Source organism: Canis lupus, chromosome 3, assembly GCF_011100685.1.
Source record: "Canis lupus familiaris isolate Mischka breed German Shepherd chromosome 3, alternate assembly UU_Cfam_GSD_1.0, whole genome shotgun sequence".
NCBI classification, from domain to species: domain Eukaryota; kingdom Metazoa; phylum Chordata; class Mammalia; order Carnivora; family Canidae; genus Canis; species Canis lupus.
This window is the reverse complement of record NC_049224.1, coordinates 64,643,945-64,662,510: the sequence shown is the minus strand read 5'-3', so window position 1 is coordinate 64,662,510 and position 18,566 is coordinate 64,643,945. Positions and strand designations below refer to the sequence as shown.

The window sequence follows — 18,566 nt, the reverse complement described above, 5'->3', positions numbered from 1 at the left end:
AAATCAGTTCCTCCAGAGTATTTTTAATCAACATTCATCTTTTACTGCAGAAATGCTCTGTGTTCTGGTATCTTAAATTGAGAAAAAGCATAGTATAAGTTGCTTCTTCCTCATCCCTAAAAGAAGATTATGTTTAATTATCTTCTGGGATAGTTCATTTTAGAAATAAGAACCCAGGAAACAGAAGTATTAATTAAACGTAATGCGTAATCATAAATATATTTAAATGGTAAGTAATATGTCTAAATATATTTTCCTTAAAATAGCATTGACCATCAAAAAACTGGAAAGTAATACTGGTTGTTAAGAAAATATTATAGGGGGATCCCTGGGTGGCGCAGTGGTTTAGCGCCTGCCTTTGGCCCAGGGCGCGATCCTGGAGACCCGGGATCGAATCCCACGTCGGGCTCCCGGTGCATGGAGCCTGCTTCTCCCTCTGCCTGTGTCTCTGCCTCTCTCTCTCTCTCTGCGACTATCATAAATAAAAAAAAAAAAAAAAAAAAAAAAGAAAATATTATAGGGCAGCCCTGGTGGCGCAGCAGTATGGCGCCGCCTGTAGCCCGGGGCGTGATCCTGGAGACCTGGGATCGAGTCCCACTTCGGGCTCCCTGCATTGAGCCTGCTTCTCCCTCTGCCTGTGTCTCTGCTTCTCTCTGTGTCTCTGTCTGTGTGTTGCTCATGAATAAATAAATAAAATCTTTAAAAAAAATTTTTTTTAAGAAAATATTATAAAACATGCAAATCTCCATAGTGTTAAATAATGTAAAATAGTAATAAACTTTACTAAGGTTATATGAAAATGTTACACGTAAGTTTGTTACACAAACACAGAGGTATGCCGTTGTACAAGGCGAATTCAAAATCAATACATCAGTGATTCTATCTTCCTAAGTTAAATAAAAGTAAAGGTACCCTTCAAGTTTTTAAGATCCTGAAACTGCTCACAAATAGTCTCATTTAGGGAAGAAAAGAATAGGTAGGATATTCATAAACTTATACATTTATATGGAAAAAGGGACACAAACAGCAGCGGCTTTTTCAAAGGTCACAAGGTCACAGGGCTAAGGACTAAAAATGGGATCAGAATGTCACTAATTTGACAGTCAATGCTCAGTCTTTCCAAAGACCTGATTCATGCAAGCATTCCTCAAACTGGGCCACAAATGAGCAGCCAGGGCTGAACTGTGAAGGGTAAACTAGGATGGAGTTACACATTTTAAAAAGCCAGGATACTGAACTGACCAAAATGAATAACTTTTCATTGCTCAATTTACACGTACTAGTTCAATAAAGTGAGAGTTTTAAAAAAGCAGAGCAACAGTGTGTCAGAGAGAAGCTAATTTTACTTAACCTATCTCAGGGTTGTGGTTACTCCGAGTAACTTCCCAGTTTTATAGTCATCATTACTTCCCTTTGTAAGTGAGAAATGGACTAGAATACAATTTCAGAATAACAACCTTTAATATCCATCCTTAGAATAAGTTTGGGGTCATGGGGATAACCATGTAACACATTCTATGGAGGAGAAGGATCGATAAATGAAATGGTATTTTAGTTAAAATAAATTAATTGTAATAAGAATTTAAATTTTCAATTTACAAATAATAGGGCATAGAGAATTTGACCAGTTAAAACCTTTGTCCCACGTGAAGTCTTTTGTGGGAACTGTGAAAAGGAGCTCAGCTGGGCTTTTTGGGGTTTAGGCTTTCTTCCCACCTCTGCTCATTCCCTCATGGAGGTAAAGCAAGAGGACTAAAATGGGTAAAGAAAGAGAAAAGCAGCAAAAGAGACGGAAAACAAGCATTAAGCTCTAGATGTGGAGAGTCACCATTGAAACAAAAGGAAAAACATGGGCCCCACAGCACTACTGAAGTGAGACACGATACTATCCACCCTAACCTTACTTTAAGCTCTTCTGTTTTACAAGCAACACCTCACCCTATGCATATTCTTACACCTGCATCAGATAGGTATTGTTTCGTCCTCACCAGTAGGTATGAGGCTTAATTTACACCAATTCTTCCACTGTTAAGTCTCCATGGGCACTAGAGCCAACTCAGGTACTTCAGATACTGAACTATTTAGTAGTGGAGCCATGAAACAGAGCCAAAAGAATTAGGCAAGCAGTCTAAGCAAGCACACAGTCTAAAAGCAACTTGACAACCAAACCAAGCCAAGAATAGATTGCCTAATTCTTAGTCCAAAGTTGACTTGCTGGGCCTAGATTCCTAAATGAGAACATGGTAATACAGAAATTCTCCCCCTCAGGACTTTTACAGATGAGTAAGTTGGGGAATAATACAAAACTATGGTAATAGGTACTTATTATCTGAGCTTAAGTCAAAAAAGGATAATAGAAGTTGGCAGTACTTTTAAGAGTAGGGACAAAAGAAAACAGAAGAGATGAATCTGTAGCTTTGCACTATACCGAGTCCAAGAACAGTGACCATACACTGCCCATACACAAATAAATATCAAGTATATTTTCTAAACATAAAAATGGACAAAGATAGATATAAAGCAAAGATTTAACCTCAAGTACTATGTCTTGAATTATTTTACTTAGATAGGGAGGGTGTTGATAAGCATCTAGTCTGTATGTTCATTCACGAAATCCTACGTTGTTGGGAAAGGCCAACAAACATTCAAAAGACTCTTAAATTCCTTGGGAGATTTAACAAAGAGAATTTTGGAGCTAACTGATGGTTAGGCCACTGAGACACTAAGATTATGACTTTCAAAGGGAAAAACAAAGGTTGCCCTAAACTGGAGAGGAGGACTAGAGTATCAGAGGCAGTGCGAGAATAAAAAGAGTAGACAAGTATGTGTGGTGAAGATGGTAGCTATACTTGTGAGCACAGAAAAACCTATAGGGATGTTGAATCACTCTGCTGTACACCTGAAACGAATGCAACGTTGTGTGTCAACTTTACTAAAAAAAAAAAAAAAAAATTAATGGACAAGTAACACCTTAGGTATAAAGACAGAGGCTTGGAAGACATTTGATTCAGGGAGAAATGCTTCCCACATGACACTAGGTGGTGCACTCAAAGGCCCTCTGGCCAGGCCAGCACCTAGGGAACAGTTTTCTCAACTCTGCACTAGAGAGGGAAAGGTTACAGAGCAGTAGAAAGGGGCGATGCCAAAACAGCAAGGTGAAGCCAAGCCGCTTAGCCTAGGTGTTTAAGAACGGCTGAAAGAATTCTAATCTCCTGGGTGTGCCTGGAACCAATGCGGCATCAGAGTCGATGCTAGCAGGGGCAAGAGCTGTGTGACTAGCAGAGCAGAGACAGACACTTGGGGGAAAGAATTAGAGGCCCCCATGGAATAACACTGGCTTATAACCCCCAGCCGAAATAGTCTGGGATTCTTAGACCTAAGTCTTGATCTTGGACAGTTGCCACTATCATCTCTCCTCAAACAAAACTGATGGAATTAGGGAAACCATGAGGGCTATCCCAACAACTAGCGCTGGAAGTGTCTCCCAGATAAAGACTTTCTGCAATTATGGGTTAAAAGTCCAATTTTCAACAATGTTAACTATACCACGCTCGGAAACTCACGTTGATGAAGAATGCGAGTGTGAAGTCTCAGGAAGCCCCTGGTACCAGGTATTCAGACCCGGCTTGGGAAGGGCCAGGGAAGGGGTGTTAGGGGTTACTCCAAAAGTCTAACATCTGTGCTCATCAAAAGACTTCTGACAACTTCATTTTCTATGCATGCAAACAACAAAAATGGCTTTTGTAATATTGGCTTTCCTGAAAACTCAGAAATATGTTAAAGACATTGTTGTGAAACCTGGCCACTCTTGTTTCCATTTGCATCAGAGAGTCTTTAAGATTGAAGTCTAAGTCAGTAAACAAACAGCTGAGAGATTTAATACCCTTACTTACTTCCTGCCCGTTGAGAAAGTAAATACTCTTGAAAGCAAGTATTTAACGGACAACTAAACCAAACAGAATCGAGAATTTTTTTTATGTGGTTAATAGGAAAAGACGGAACGAGGCGGTCTGTACTCAGTATTTCAAAGACCCAGACCTCTTCAAAATCTAACCTGCGCCTGGTTCTGAAAACTGGCAAATTCAACAAGGATCTCACCTGATCAACCTTCTGGGATCTGAGTGCTGCTATATTTTCAATACCCAAGTACAATCAATGATGCAGTCAGCTTTAGGACTTAACATTCATTTGCAGGAACTGATGGCAATAAGGGCTAATGGAGCCCCGACTGCCCACCAGAAGCAAAAAAAAAAAAAAAAAATTTTTTTTTTTTTCTGGAAGAAATTTAATGGCTCAGCGGCTGTTTTAAAACTTAGAGTCATGTAAAAAACGTAAATGTTGTGATCACTCTACTCACCGAAACACGTATCTCAGAATCCCATTTTAAGCCTAACACGCAACTATAACATGAAATACAAATGCAACCTAAACTAAAAAACAAACAAAAAAATCAGAATCCCACTGCTTACAAAATAATATTCTAACAACATGCTTCAAAGCGGTCGTCGAAAAAAGGATTTACAAAGGCGTCTTTTCCCTATACGGCCAACTTTTTCTTTTTTTTAATTTTCTTTTTTTTTTTTTTAAAAAAAAAAAGAGGCTTAAGTTTCGGTTTAGGAAAAGTTCACAGGTAAGTAACATTTTGAAGAGAGCTGACGGTATTTCCGTTCTGGGCAAAAGTACTGAAGTTCACGGTCCTCGCCGCGCCGCCAGCTGCCGGCGGGGAGCACGCATTTGGAGCGCGAGGGAACAGGTTCCTACGGCTCAAGTTCGCTTAAGATACACTACGAGAAAGTCACCTTGGCACGGGAAGCGGGAACAGAGCCGCCGGGAGCGTCTGGGTTCGGGGCTCCGCGGGCGGCGGGCGCCAGCGGGGGCGCGCCCCGGGGTCTCCCCGCAGAGCCGCGTCCGGAGCCGGCGGTGCCGCGCGCCGCCCCCGCCCGACGGGCTGTCAGCGGCCGCCGACCCCGCGCGCCCGCGCCCCGGGCCGCCCCGGGGGCAGCTGCGGCCGCGGCGATGCCCCCCGCCCCCCGCCCGCGGCGCGGCCTAGCGCCTCCGCCCGCCCGCCCGCCTCACCTGCGCGGCTGCGGCGCCGCTCCCGCCGCCGGTCGCTCTCGTAGAAGCCCAGCGTCTCCGTGAGCTGGGGCGCCGGCGAGGGCCCGTGGCCGCCGCCGCCGCCGCCTCCCGGCTGCTCCGCCTCGCCGCGGCCGTCCGCGCCGCCACCGCCGCCTTCTCCCGGGGCGGCCGCATCGCCGACGCCCGCCATGTTCCGAGCACAACAAACTGTCCCCGCCGCCTCCCTCCAGCCTCCCGCCCGGCCTCCGCCTCCGGCCGGCCCCCTCCCGGCCTCGCCCCGCCCCTCGCCGGAGCCCGGGCCGCCGCCGCCGCCGCCATCCGCGGCTCGCCGGCCGGCGCGCGCTGTTTGCGTCAGCGGCGCGTGGGAGGCCGCCGCCGCCGCCGCCGCCGCCACGGCCGCCGCCATCTTCTTCCGGCCCTCGGCGTGGCGCGCGGGGGCTTCCCGAGGCGCGGCGGGCTCGGCCGTCCGGGACCCCGCGCCGGGCTCCATGTCGCCGGGCCGCGCGGCCGGGGAGAGCGGCCGCCTCCGGGGCTCGGGGCGGAGGCTCGGCGGCGGCGGGGCGGCGGAGGGGCCCCGGGGCGGCGCTCGCTGCGGCCGCTGCCCGCCGTCTGCGAGGTGCGCGGCCGCCCGCGCGGGGCCCTTTTTGCAGGCTGGGTGCCCGGAGTGCGCCGGCGCCGCCCGCCCCGTCCTGGCACCGCCCGCGCCGCCCCGGCCGCCAGGGCCCGGCCCCAGATCCCCGACCCCCGCGAGCCCCGGCTGCTCCGGCGTCCGCCGTTGGGACTCCATCTCTTCTGCATATTTATGGTCGCCCGTCACATTTCCCTAGCCTCTGGGCTCCTGTGGACGGTCCGAAACCGTCGGGCAGGGCGGGGGGGGGGAGCCCGAGGAGCCCGCGGGCGCCCTGGACCCTTCCTCGGGATGAGGGCTGGGGTCGGGCTCCTGGCGGCCGCCGTGCCCCCGCTCCATCACCTGGGCGGCCGCTCTCCCTGCACCGGCCCTCGCGGCTCCGGCCTGGGCCTGAGACCGCGCCCCCGCCGCAGGGATGGCGCCGGCGAAGATGCTCCAGGGAAGGGCCCGGGGGGCCTTTGCACCTGCCCCCACGTGGTTGCCGCGTGCTCTGCTTAGGACGACCGCGGCCGGCCGAGCTGCCAACTTCAGAACCTTCCCGCGCCTGTTGCCCTTTTGGTTAGCAAGCGTGAAGTCGTAATTGTTCCCCCAGCAGTAAGCTCTCCGCAGCCTTGCCTAGACCCAAACCCGACAGCCAGATGTAAACGGGTAGGAATAGAGCAAAGCCGGGCTCCTGTTGATCCTTCAGAGAACCCTGGGGGTTCCGGGGCCGCTGGTTAGTGCCCTTAGGAGTTGGCGAATTTGCAGACCCAGCAGATTTAACAGCGGGTAGGTGGGGGCAGTGTGCCTAGAGCAGACACCTGCCAGTGTGCCGGCAAGGGAGAGCCCTAGTGGGGGGCCAGGATGGACGGGAAAGGCCCCGAAGCCGGGACCTGCCCCTCACCCGCCCCGGAAACAAGGGGAACCAATCCCTGGAACGTCCTTAGGCTCCTTCGTAAAATAGAAGAGTGCACAGGAGTACAGTTGTGAACCTTAGGGTGACCATCCTCCGTGTGATGTTGTGTTACACTTCGTCAAAACCGAGCCTTAATCAAAAACAAGTGCTCAGGACGAATCCTCACAATCATTCTGAAAATCAAAGGCCCTGAAAGTTTTACGGCGTTTGAGATACAGCTCGAATTCTATGATCTTTCATAGTTTAATACCATCCTCATCCCGTGGTTTTCCGATGTCAAGAAGGAAGTAGACTTGTTTCTTGTTTATGTCAGTTCTTATTTACTGCCCCTCCGTATTTACTGGCTTATTGCCCCGGCCTTTTAACTCAACAGAAGCTGGAAGGAAAGGAATCTGAAATTCTGTTTCCTAAGGTAGCGGGTCGTAGGAATGGGTTTCTCTCATTTTCAATATCAGGCCTGAGGAAAAACACTGTTCCAAAGGCTACCTATCCTTTTAGATAACAAAGAGGAAGGGAACATCTGTGGGCAGTCTAGGTATGAAGGTGTCAAGATGGGAAGACAGGGACTTGGAGCTTCTCATCAGTTGGGTCTTTTCACTGGAGCTGTTTTATCTAATACTTTGTGAAATTGCACCAGTTCAAACCCATTATGAACTCAACATTACTAAAAAGCATTTTGAAAACTATAAAGAAAACTTTTTTTTCATTTAACACTATTCTTCGTTTGGATAGGTTTTGATGGTTAGATAACAAATATCCCACTGTAATACAAAAATTTATTTTCTTTGGGTTAATTCAACTTTCTGCAACTTAATTCAGCATCCAGGAAAGGGTGTTTTCATATGCGTATTCTAAATCTTCAAAATACTAACTTACAAATAATCTCAAGTGAGAAATAGTTACACAGCACAGAAGAGCCAGTTCCCTGAGGAAAGAAAATAGCAGTTGAGATATAATGGTTTTTTTATATATATATCTGTTGTAAAAAGAAAGATGTAGGCCTAGATTTGTAATACCACCATTAGAAAACAGTAAGAATATTTTAAAAACATGACAACTCTCACTGTTAAAGAGACCTCAGATGACATTCTGAGTTAAGGTAGAAGGGAAAAACAATTTGGATGACAATGAGCTACAGTAACTTAAACCAGCAAGCAGTGAGCTGGTGTGCTGTTTACATGTCACTGTCCTAGCTGCTGATCAAAGAAATAACTTTATTCATGGGTAATACTTCTAATAGAGGAAAGTGAAGAACATGAATAAGAAGTCGGGGAGAGTCTTCCATGTAAACAAGAGAGGGGAAAAATTCAATAAGCTAAAAAACCTTTCTTAAATAAGAAAGGAATTTATATATTCAAAGCTACATTTTAATATACATGAATAATTGATATAAATTTAAGAGTATAAAATTGCACATATTTTTAATTGTGTATTCTTGTACTTTCTGGTTGCAATATCTGTCATGTGGCTATTGTATTTTGAAAATAGCAAGCACAAAATATCATTTTTAAGAATGGAAATTTATACACGATTTTATTATATTTTTTAAAGATGTATGAGAGGGAGGAAGGGCAGAGGAAGAGGGAGGCAGAAACTCAAGCAGGCTCCCTACTGAGCATGGAGACAGAGGAAGGGGCAGGGGCTCAATCCCACAACCCATGAGATCATGACCTGAACAGAAACCAAGAGTCAGACCCTCAACTGACTGAGCCACTCAGGTGCCCCAATATACACAACTTAAAAAAAAAAATACATTGCATAACTCCATATTCTAATAAAGATTTAATAATTGTGATTTTGTGACCAAACAAAACAAATTGAACCCATTCTGCATGAACCATGGATTCAAGCTACAGAAAACTGTCTTATGAAGTCTATATACTGGTTCTTTCATTGGTAAATAGGGCAACACCCACCTATTTTATAGTAGGAGGTGAAAAAAAATACGATTTCCCCTTTTCTTTCTCTTTAGTGATACCTGTGACTGTTTCCTTTAAACTTAGTAGGTTTTACTTTTCAACTACAAAGCATTTTAGCTCAATAGCGTTTTATATATACGTGTCCATAACTATGTTTGAAATTAGTGCCAAAATATCAAGTACTTTGATGATTTGCAAGGATCCTGAATCAAGAGAAAGCCTGTACTCTCTCTAACTCTCCAGTTAAAAGAGTCTTTTGACCTAAGGGTAACACATGTGACCTCTCTTTGCTTCATTTTTCCTGTTGTAGCATATTGGACTAGATTTCCCTCATGGCCACTTCCAAAATGTCAGGATAAAATCCTTGCAAACCCTTTTTTAGATTCTCGGGCTCTTGGGTTAAAAATAGCTCGATATGCCTATACTCTGAAGATTTGTAGAAAAGTATGAAATCCTTAATTACAGAATGACTTTGTAATGTGGTCTAAAATCTGAATGCAGGGAATTAAAATACGGTAACTTCACTCTTAACACATCAGAGACGTTTAGTCTTTAACATAACTTTATGATCTGTGCATTAGTTCTGCATGCCATTATGAGAACCAACCAATAGGCTCTCACTGACCTTTCCGGTCTACACTACAGGCCTCAGGGTAGAAACCCACTTTAAACAAGTTTCGCATATTGTACCTGTGCATACCTAAGTCTAAGAACACTGGTTTAAGGTGGCATTTAACGGCAACTGAAACGGTATTTGAAATGATTACTGTTGGACAGTTAATTTTGGTAGTATAAATTCAACCACTGGACAGATACAGGTTTAAATTAATTTTGTATTTCTCAGTCAAAAATTTATTTCAGTAGTACATGACTTTTTCCAAACCATAAATGCCATGTGTTGAATTTGCAAACTGTCTTGCTGAATTTAATTAATCATTTTGTCTTCAAAGAGAAAAGTTAAGAGTTGATGTTTTTTAAAAATCAGAACAGCTTTGCAACTGATATTCTAAAGGAATAAAATAAAGCGCTGGACCCAGAGCAAGGCTTGCAGCAAATTTATCTGAGTTTATTGAATCTCTGAGTTTGAGTACTAGTATTTTCTATCATTCAGCAGTCATTTTTGGACTGCTACTCATTACGTTTTATACTGTCTGGGCTTTATTCCATGCATTTCTAAAGGACACCAATGTAGTTTGTTTCCAGAAGATGGAGCACAAATTGAATAATGTACTTTTGATTCTAATGTACCTGTTACAATTTAACTAAAACAGTCATGAGCAAAATCTTATTTCTAAAAGCATTTATGCAGCAGGAGAATATAGAAAAACATTTGAAATGGACTCTATTGAAAAGGTTATTTTGTTAAAAGGGATGTTTTATTAAAAAAAAAAAAAATTCTGTTCTGAAGACCTAAAGGTAGTTATGTTTATGTCCTAAGAGTGTATGAACACAAACCCATATTATATTGGCTAATAGGACCTTAGGACCTTTTCGTGATCAGATAAAAGGTTTAGATTTTAAATTTCTGGAAAATTCCAAAATACCGATGAAAAGGGACCATGGTGATGACTTGGCAAGCTTTCCATTCCAGATTTCTCTTTATGTAGAGAAAGAACATTGTTCATTTTTCATTATACCCATTAAAAAAAAGCAGACATGTCATGTTTATAATGGTTTTAATCGTTTAGTCAGTTAATTAAAAAATCTATTTGCAGAATGAACTCAGACTTTCCAAAAAAATTTTTTGATAACCGTTAAAATTCTTCTTTATCACTCCAGCTAACAAAGCCTTTATTTTTAGAATTCACCCAGTAAAGGTGATTTTATTTATCATTGAGTTCCTGTTGGATTTTGCCTTTCAGAATTTTTATTGTCCTGTTTTTATTGTTCCCTGGTGATGAGCTATTTATTGCTTCTTTTGGCCACTTATCAAATAGTTGTTGGTAATCAGAAGATTTTACAAGATATTTAGGATAAATTTTCACATTTTTCTAGTGTTTCTGGTTGAATTCTCATGGATCAAGATAAGAGTAATTTGTTCTCTTTCCTTGCATATCTATTAAGTTTCTTGGGGCTGCGATCACGCACTCCTTCTCATTCTGTTCATTCATCATTGTTTCCATCCTAATATTTTTTTTCTATTCCTTTCTCCTTCCTCTTTCTAAGATAGTTAAAAGTAAATGGATTTTCTGGGTTTCATAAGCATTTATTTTTAAAATTTTATCTCTTCTTATGCAAAGCTAAATTTCTATTTTGTCTTTGTGACCAAAATGTCTTATAAATGCAGAATAGATTTTCAGAGTCTCAAAACTTCTCCCTTAAGAGTTTCTGCCTTCCAGATTTTAGAAATGTGTTTATCGGAGTTCAAGGCCTTGGATTTTCAGATTGCTCTTTTATATGCCTCTACTATAATAACCTTTTCAATATTCTAGTTTTTGTTTCAATATTCTAGTTTTTGTTTATGTGCAAACTCCTGTTGTTTCTGACATTTTCTAATTTAGTATCAATTTCAAACAGTGAACAGCTTTTACTCTTTATCTTCCCTATGGATGCTATAGCTTAGGTGCACAGTTTTAAAGGGGAACAGTAATGCAGCTAATTTTTCAAAATAGCAATAAAAAGAAAACATATATTGTGGCTTTAGCACATTATTTTCTTGGGATAGCGCTGTCCTCCTAATTATGCTTTGTCTAAGCTGGTACTAACATTAATTCGCATTCCCCTGAGCATATGCACACTAATGACAGATATATGGCGCAGTTAAAAATTGGCATGCATAATTCATACATAAATATTTGATTGCTGAGAAAAGTGAGGCTAAATCAGGCACTGGTCATTATTTATCATCTCTTTATTTTCACTCTGATCCTTCATCCATATACTTAGAAATGTCATCACACCAATTGTATAAATACAAATTCATGTCTAGTACTTTGAATTATTTTTAAATATTCAATTTTAATGTTCATTATGCTGGAATTTATGGTCTGACATGTTAGATATCCTTTTTCTAAACTATCAAGTTTCATGCAATTTGATTTTAGTTTAACAAGCTTTATATGCTCTTTCACAGTTTCTAGTTAATCTTAACAAAGATAATAAAATCAGTCTCCTGTTAAATAATTAAAGGTACAAAAATAAATTAATGCCATTGATTTTAGGCAACTTAATGTCCACTCTAAATCCTCTGCTAATATTTTAATCATGTTTTGCAGAGAAAGCCTAATTGGTGTGATCTCTTCACTGGTGTTTTATAGACAGTGTTCTGTTTTATGGAAAGTGTAAGTAGCTTCTCTCTTGAAATCTAATACTTTTTTTCATATTAAGGGCATATATTTTTAAAATAAGATATCAACAAAGATTTTTCTTCTGAGTCTATCATTTTTTAAACCAAGTATTCATAGGCAGTGTCTGTTAATCCTTCAGGGACCCATAGAAACACACAGGTGGATTCACCCATGCAAACATTGGTTTCTAGCTAACAGTTTTCTCAAAATAATCAGTTTTTTGTGTGTGTCTGCACCAAAGTAGGTAAAATTTTCGTCTGGGACTAGACCCTAGAATTTAGTCTCAACTGATGGCATTAGACTAGCAAAGGTCTTCAGTAGAGAGACAGAGGAATAAAATGGAGAAAGCGGTCAACTTGGAGTTGAGAGGCCTGCGTTAGGATTCTGGGCTGCTGCTTACTAGCAGGAAACCTGAGATGAGATCCAGGTCTTAGTTTCTTGATCCATATAGCAGACAGTCGGTTAGATTGCCTCAAAGTTTCCTTTCAGTTCTAAGATGATGAGATTTTAGGTACCTTGTTATTTTAGGCTGAAGTTAAATGTGGACTTGGCATAAATTTGTAATGTTTTTATTCCGATGAACTCCAGAACCCTGTTCTAAATTGAAGTCTTAAAAAAAAAAAAAAATTTAAAATAAATAAATAAATTGCGGTCTTTACCCAAAATTGCTTACCTTTAATTAACATACTTTATTACAGCTTATTCAACAAATATTTGTTGAATGTTTTTGTATATGCCAAGTACTGTGCAAAGCCTTAGAGTAGTAAAGATAAGTGAGATGTGTTTCCCCTCCACAAGTAACAATATTGCGGTGTATTAAGGACCGTAGTAGACAAATGAATGAAGCGCCATGGTAGTTAAGAGAAGAGACTGGGTAATTCTGCTTTGGGGAGAACCAGGACAGCTTAGAAAGTATCTTTGAATGGGTTTTGGGAGATGTGTTTGCCCGGTAGGAAATGGGACTGAGGGAGGTAACAAAAGGGCCTCACAGATGGAGGAGCATATACAGAGTGAAGACGTGGGAGGATTCGTAGTGTTTGAATGGAAACTCCAGATTTATTTCAGTTTTCAGGGCTAAATCAAAGGGAACAAATCGGGGTGGGGAGGGTTGATGAATAGAAGAATGAACAGGAATGGTTGAGGTGAAATGAGGAATTAGGAGATTAAAAGGTTGATATCAGTACCTCTGGGCCTTCTTGAAGAATAACTCAAAAACAGTTTTTTTTTTTTTAGCGTGATGTATAGTGAGATTTGCTTGCCCTACTGCTCATAATTGTTGAGTAGAATAATTAGAACATTAGTCCATGTCTATTGGGCATTTACTGTGTATTAAGTCTTATTCACAATGTCCAACTCCAATATCTAGTTAAGAAGTAGTATCAACATAATTTTTTTCCGAAAATTGATCTTAGTCGTAACATTTGCAGAACATTTTTTAAAAGATTTTATTCATTTATTTATTTGAGAAAGAAAGAGCAAATGAGCAGGGGTGGGTAGGGGCAGAAAGAGAGGGAAAGAAAGAATCTCAAGCAGACTCCCCCCTGAGCAGGGGCCCTCACGGGGCTCAATCTCATGATGCTGAGATCAGAACTTGAACCAAAACCAAGAATCAGATGCTTAACCGACTGAGCTACCCAGGTGCCCCACAGAACAAATATTTTTTAAAAAATTTGTTTTGAACAAACATTTTTTAAAAATTTGTTGTGTTTGGGAAAGGAATCTATTTTGGTTTTGTGGGGGTGGGGGTTTGCATAGGGAATTGCAGATACACTGTAATGATAAACGTCATATTCTTTCTTATAGAACATCACATTTCACCTCAAAATTCCAGATTAAGTCATTTCAGTGTATTGAAGGGATAAGATGGGATGATGGCTTCTATAAACTTTAAGCTATAGATTGTTTGAATAATTATAAATGGCAGAAAGAACGTACTATTGATTAAATCTTATGTCTGAGTCTCATCCCTCTCCCCGCACAATTATGGGTTGGAGTAAGAACTATATGTCAACTTGGAATCAGACTCTGTTTTGAGCCATTTAATTTAGACACTTATTATTTTAATGTAAGCGCTTTTACTTTGGCAGGCAGCATACAATTTTAATTAGCACTTGGAACACAGCAGAATAGGTTGATGAGGTACAAGACATGGAGAAATACGTTCATAATGGCCTGCCCGAGGACTCTGGCAGGAGAGACGCTTGCAGCATCATGCTCAATGCTTCTGAGAAATCATCTCTTAAACTCTTATACATTTAATCATTTTAGTGTTTTGAAATGTTGAAATATTGGCATTAGTAGCTTTGTCATCTATACTACATGCAAAAAGAATATTAATTTTTTAAGCTTATTCAATGTAGCAACTGATGTCTAAAAAAACTGAACTCATTCTCTACATCTGCCCAGAATTCACTTTCCAGCTTTGCCAGTCAAGCTCCGACTTATCCTTTAAACCCTAGTTCTAATACCCCCTCAATGTCTTTCCTAACCCTCCCTTTCACCTTTGGTCATTCTTTTATTATTTTTTTTAATTTTTATTTATTTATGATAGTCACAGAGAGAGAGAGAGAGAGAGAGAGAGAGAGAGAGAGGCAGAGACACAGGCAGAGGGAGAAGCAGGCTCCATGCACCGGGAGCCTGATGTGGGATTCGATCCCGGGTCTCCAGGATCGCGCCCTGGGCCAAAGGCAGGCGCCAAACCGCTGCGCCACCCAGGGATCCCGGGTGAAGAGAATTCTTTTTCTTTATGTACCCATAGTCCATACATCTAAAACCCACCCTGTTCCAGTGATTTTTTTTTTAATGCGTTATTCTCCCCTGTTGACTCTCAATACCATGTTTGTAGGAACTGTGTCTTCATATCTGTATTTTGGTTGCATACAATTAAAAAGCACTGCATTGTGGAATAGAGAGAATATGTACTTTATAGCTAAACTCGTGGGTGAAGTCTTTACTGCTTCTTACTTGCTGTAGAACTTGGACAAGTTATTTAACTTCTTTGAGCTTCTTTAAATAAAGGTAGTAATGCCTGCTGTGCAGGATTGTTGTGCAGATTAAATAAGATCCATCCATCAGTTCAGCAGATACATAGAGAGGCCCTATTACATGTCAGTCTCTGTACTTGGTAACTAAGAATATAATGATGAATAAGGCATGATCCTGCCCTGAGAACTTTATAATTTAGGGAAGAGACAGACAAGAAAACAGACAATTGCAATTTAATTCTTGAAAGATGAATAGAAATTCACTAGCAAAGGGATTCTAGGGGTTGGGGTGAAGGTAGCAGGATCCGAGGTGGAAGAGAAAGCATATGCGTTGCCTTTGAGCCAGAGAGAGGCTGGCAAGTCAAGACACAGAGAGAAGCTTAATATAGTAGCAGCTGTGAGGCTGAGGCTGGAGATGTACATGCCATGAGGAGCCTTGCAAGCTAGGCACAGGGCAGAGGGAACCTATAAAGAACCTATGATCAGATTTGCCTTTCTGAAAGACCTCCCTCCTTGGCAGTGTGTGGAGTGCTTTGAGGTCGTTCAGGAAATTAGTATGACCAGTTAAGAGGCTCTTGCCTGGCTGAGATGATGGCATCCACAGCAGGAATTAGAGTGGAAATGGGGAGATAGAATATATTGAGAGATCTGTAGGAGCCAGAAAAGGCAGGATGTGGTCAGATGTGTTAGGAGAAAGGTGGTAAGAAAGGGAGAGGAATCAGGGAGAGGAAACAAGAGGAGTGATGTGGAGTGTATGAGGAAGGCAAAGTGAGTCCAGTTTGGAAACTGGGGTTTGAAGTACCCATGGGGAGTGTGGGACATTTTGGCTTCATCATTTTGAGCTCGTATATGTTTTTGACCCTGCCTGGTCTTTACTCTTGAGCATAAACATTTCTGTTAGGATGATATCAACAACTGATGAATTTTGTGGCAAAGATTTATTCCAGGATGCATTCCATTAAGGCAATTTAGCTCCTTGGTCCATTTTCTATATAGCATATTTAAACTGTTTCCACTTTGATTTTTATTTTACCAATATTATTTCCATCAGGATATAATCTTTCTTATGTACAATTTACAAGAAAGTTTATTTTTCAACTTTTTCATTATCTTTGTGAAATTTGTACCAATTATAGCTTTTCCATGGTAAATTTTCTTTTATTTCTACTATTTTTACCATGTCAGATTTTACACATGTAAGCTTTTATCAAATCTTTTTAATTTTTCATTAATTTGTGAGCAATAATTTTTACCATTTACTGATTTTGCTCCTCAGCTGTAGTTTACGTTTTTTTTTTAATGAAGCCTAAAATTATCCTGAAGTAAATTTTGCAATTTTTAAGTTTACCAAACTCAAGTAAGCTTTTCATCTATAACAAATTTTGCTGTGTATCATTTGGGCCCATGTCAGTTTCATTTGGTTCTTAATATCAAGTTGCCTCAAAATGGCATACTTCAGTCCATGGATAGCCAAGGGGAGATGTCTAGGAAATAGGATATACCCATACAGCTATGGTGATGTGGAGAGAAATCCAAAGTCAAATATAAACTTGAGAGTCATTTTCATCCGGGTGTTGAAATGAAGGGAATAGGTGACATCTCACAAGAAGGGTGCAGAGCATGAGAGAAGAGCAGCCAGGAAATCTTGGAGGAACATGAACATTTGGGAAAAAAATGGCCAGATGGGTAGTCCATGAAGGAGAGGCAGGAGATAGGAAGAAGTCCTCAGGAGGCATGGCCATGGAAGTCATGTCAAGGAACAGGAGTAGTAGATAATGGATGCTGCAGAGGGCATGTTGGGTACATACTGAAACATGTCCTTTGAATGTAGCATCAGCAACACCATCACTGTCCTCAGTGAGAACCACCTCATGAGTAGAGAAAGAAATACCTAACTGGATGTACTCAAAGAGGACTGAGAAGGAGGTGAAGAAGAGGAGACAATAGCATAGACAACGTTGACTGTAAGAAGGGAAGTTTGTTTGCTTATTTGGTGACTGGCACTGATTGTTGCAGGGAGAAGATGAATATACACAAGAATGGGAATGGGATCCCCAAAGAGCACATTAGGCCTGTCATGCTTTCTGGGGATAGGATCTGACATCAGGCTTGCTGCCTAAAGCTCCATATCCACTGAGTCATCAGCTGTCATGTGCCCCCACAAGATGTAGCCATCATAAATCTGCCTATCCAATTGGACTTCTACTTCTGGTGTCCTAATTAATCCTGATTCCCAACTGGGAGCTCTACCCTGAACTATTAACTATTTGCTTACCACTTAGAGTCCTCAGTCAAGAGGATCTTAAGTATTGTCCCTAAATCCACAATACTATCATCTGCCCTGACCTTTGGATATTACTACTTTTGAGAATATCCTACTGCTGCATATTGCCCATAACATCAGATATACTGTGATATCCTTGCTCTACAGTTGTGAGGTGTTTTTTTGTTTCTTCGTTTTTGTTTTTTTTAACCACATCTACTTAGATCTGTCGCTCACAGGGCAGATGAAACTGAAAGACAACTCTCTACAATGCCCCCCCTCCCCCGCCCATTCCCAGCTCCTTCCATTTGTCTGCACATGTTATGGCAAAACTTGGGCCACCTCCTAAATCATGGGGCTGTAGCCAATGCACACACCACCTGTCTATCCATTGAGTTCCCACCTCGCCATCCATACACCTCTTCACTTCTCATTTGTTAGGCACTTAATAGCACCAGGCACTGTGGTAAGCAGTGGGGTTCAGATATGAAGAGATGGTGTCCCAGCACTCTCAGAGCTCACATTCTAGCAGGTGAGCTTGTCATTGTTGCAATACTGTGTGAAAGGTGGGCAAAATAAAGAACTAGTTTATCTAGGTAAGCAGGGACTAGTAGAGTGCCTTAATATTTTTTTTTTTTTGGTAGAATCTATAACAATCTTACGAAGTCAGTTGGACATATAAAATATGCACTTCTTGTCCTAATGCAATTGTTTCACCTGCCGATTCACACAGCTCCAAAGGTTAAATTTGTTTTTGAAGGTGGATGGTTTCCAAACCTGTGATTACCGTAAAAGAAAACTTGTCTCCTTATGTAGCAACCACGATCAGCTACTGAATTTCCAGGACATTAAAGAAAAGGCATTCTCTGTGAATCTTTTTATATTTTTAGCTAGTACCTCTTCCACCCTGTCCCCATTCTCCTGTTCTGGCCCCTTTTTTCTATTGCTGTTTGCTTTCAGGACAAAGTGCAGGACAATTTTGTTGGCTGTTCTCGAGTCAAATGTATTTGACCTCTGTGGAATTTAGTTCTGGGGACATGAATTAAATAAAGGTGGACTGAGCGGTCATGATCTGCATCCCTCCCTGACAAGTTCTCCAAGCTCTTGACTTTGCTTGCTTTGCTGTTTCCTGATCACGCTGACATGCCGCTGCCTCTGGGTCTCAGCACTGGCACCCTGAGTGTGGATGGGATAGCTGGGATCTGGGGGAACTCCAGGAAAGCCAGAGATACCCTGCTTTTGTTTCTGTGCACCAAGCTGCTATTCCTGTGGGGGGTGTAAGCATGTCTAATTAGGTGGAGAAAGAATCAGAGGTTTTGGGTATATATTTTGTCCCCCAAATTGAAGTGTGTAATAAACACTCCAGTAAAATGATCTGTAAACCAATTTAATACTAACTTTACATTCACATTATGGCAGAGTGTTGGAAAAAGAAAACAGGGGGAAACCCTTACTTCATCAGTCCCAGGGCTCACACTCTCTCTCTCTCTCTCTCTCTCTGATGTATGTCACAG

General features: G+C 41.8%; 1 protein-coding gene across 1 annotated transcript in view; it reads right to left on the bottom strand.

Annotated features, from left to right (window-relative positions):
* TAPT1 (transmembrane anterior posterior transformation 1) overlaps positions 1 to 5,266 on the bottom strand; it is a 64,835-nt gene extending 59,569 nt beyond the window's left edge. The window contains exon 1 of the mRNA XM_038533323.1: positions 5,077 to 5,266. Within this exon, the coding sequence (XP_038389251.1) occupies positions 5,077 to 5,266 (190 nt within the window). The remainder of the gene's footprint in view (positions 1 to 5,076) is intronic.
* Between the last annotated feature and the right edge of the window lie 13,300 nt (positions 5,267 to 18,566).